A 1,320-nucleotide genomic window follows, 5' to 3' on the forward strand; every position below is an offset into this window, starting at 1 on the left:
ATGGAGAGCAGCATGAAGGAGGTGGTGGTGGTTGAAGAGCCTCTGGTGAGTCCCTGCGACCCTCAGCGGGGTGGCACGGTCACGTCGGGGGTGTCCCTCGTCCCCCAGCAGTGATGCTCAGCACAGGGTTTTGCCCAGTTTATCCCAGCGAGGAGCAAAACCCCACGGGATGCCGCATCTGCGGAGCTCGGGGGTGGCAGGATGGGGGGTAAACCCACTCCCAGCCCACCAGCTCCCATCTCCATCCCGTTGACCCCAGTTCTCCCCTTTTCCCATGCCCGCAGGACCCGGAGAAGTGCTGCGGCTCCGGCTGCTGCCCCCAGGGATGCTGCAAACCGGGCTGCTGCTGCTTGCCCTGCGGCGTTTGCTGCGCCAAATGCTGTGCCAAATGCTGCCTGCCCCAGTGCTGCAAATGCCCCGGTTGCCCCGGTTGCCACGGTTGCCCCCGTTGCCCCGGTTGCCCCGGCTGCGGCTGCATCAAACGGTCCCTCTGCTTCGTGCCCCGCCTGCTCTGCTACTTGCCCCGCAAGTTGCTCCTCAGCTGCCACCACCTCAAGTGCCTCCTCATCACGGTGGTGGTGGTGGTTCTGCTGGTGGTCATCATCGCCGGCGCCCTGCTGATGTGGCTGCGCGCCGACCAGCGGCACGCCGACGCCGTAAGTAGGGACACCCCACACACACCCCCCCGCCAACCCTGGTGGAAGGGGCTGCCACAGGCGGTGAGGTTCTCCCTGTTGTGTGTCCCCCCCCAACCAGGTCCTGAGGATGGGGCTGCAGAGAGGATTGGCTTGGGAAGAGGATGCGGCCACCTTCTACCTGGATGGTGGGGATGGAAACCCGGCCACGGTCATCTATGACTACAAGAACGTAAGCGGGGAGCCCTGCATGGGGGGGACACGGGGAAGGGGTGATGGAGCCGAGATGATCAGGGTCTGCTTGCAAGCAGCTGCTGGTGAGCTACAGATCCCATCTCCACCGCGCCTGCTACATCACCCGGGTGGACAAGGACAACATCCCGGGGCTGGATGCCATCGCCAAGACCTTCCAGCGCCGGCAGGTGAGTTCTGGCCACCCTGCTCAGCACCGACCGGGGCAGGATGGAGCCTGGGGCCGGGGACACACACACACACACACAGAGCAATGCTGCCTCGTGTGACCCCCCGCCCCCGCGATGAAGAACTGGGGTGCAGCACTGCCTTGTTTTTCCTCCTCTCCCCTCTCCAGGCTGAGGAGAAGCTCGCCATGCCCCTGGCTGATCGCTCCCTCCTGGGTACCACGGCGAGCATCCTCTGCAGCATCATCCCCGTCTACTGGGCTTAG

General features: G+C 64.8%; 1 protein-coding gene across 1 annotated transcript; it reads left to right on the top strand.

Moving 5' to 3' along the window:
* Window positions 1-1,320, top strand: LOC141475657 (surfactant protein C-like). Its single transcript, XM_074164105.1, has 5 exons — window positions 1-45; window positions 285-656; window positions 757-867; window positions 947-1,057; window positions 1,225-1,320. Exons 1-5 carry the CDS (start codon window positions 1-3, stop codon window positions 1,318-1,320), a joined length of 735 nt encoding a protein of 244 aa, XP_074020206.1.

Source organism: Numenius arquata, chromosome 26 (assembly GCF_964106895.1).
Source record: "Numenius arquata chromosome 26, bNumArq3.hap1.1, whole genome shotgun sequence".
Taxonomy (NCBI): Eukaryota; Metazoa; Chordata; class Aves; order Charadriiformes; family Scolopacidae; genus Numenius; species Numenius arquata.

Bases quoted from the DNA above. Each gene is read 5' to 3' on its own strand.
- LOC141475657 (XM_074164105.1), top strand. From the start codon at position 1: ATGGAGAGCAGCATGAAGGAGGTGGTGGTGGTTGAAGAGCCTCTG. The intron at 46-284 runs GTGAGTCCCTGC...CCATGCCCGCAG, and splicing joins TGGTGGTTGAAGAGCCTCTG to GACCCGGAGAAGTGCTGCGG. The intron at 868-946 runs GTAAGCGGGGAG...GCTTGCAAGCAG, and splicing joins TCATCTATGACTACAAGAAC to CTGCTGGTGAGCTACAGATC.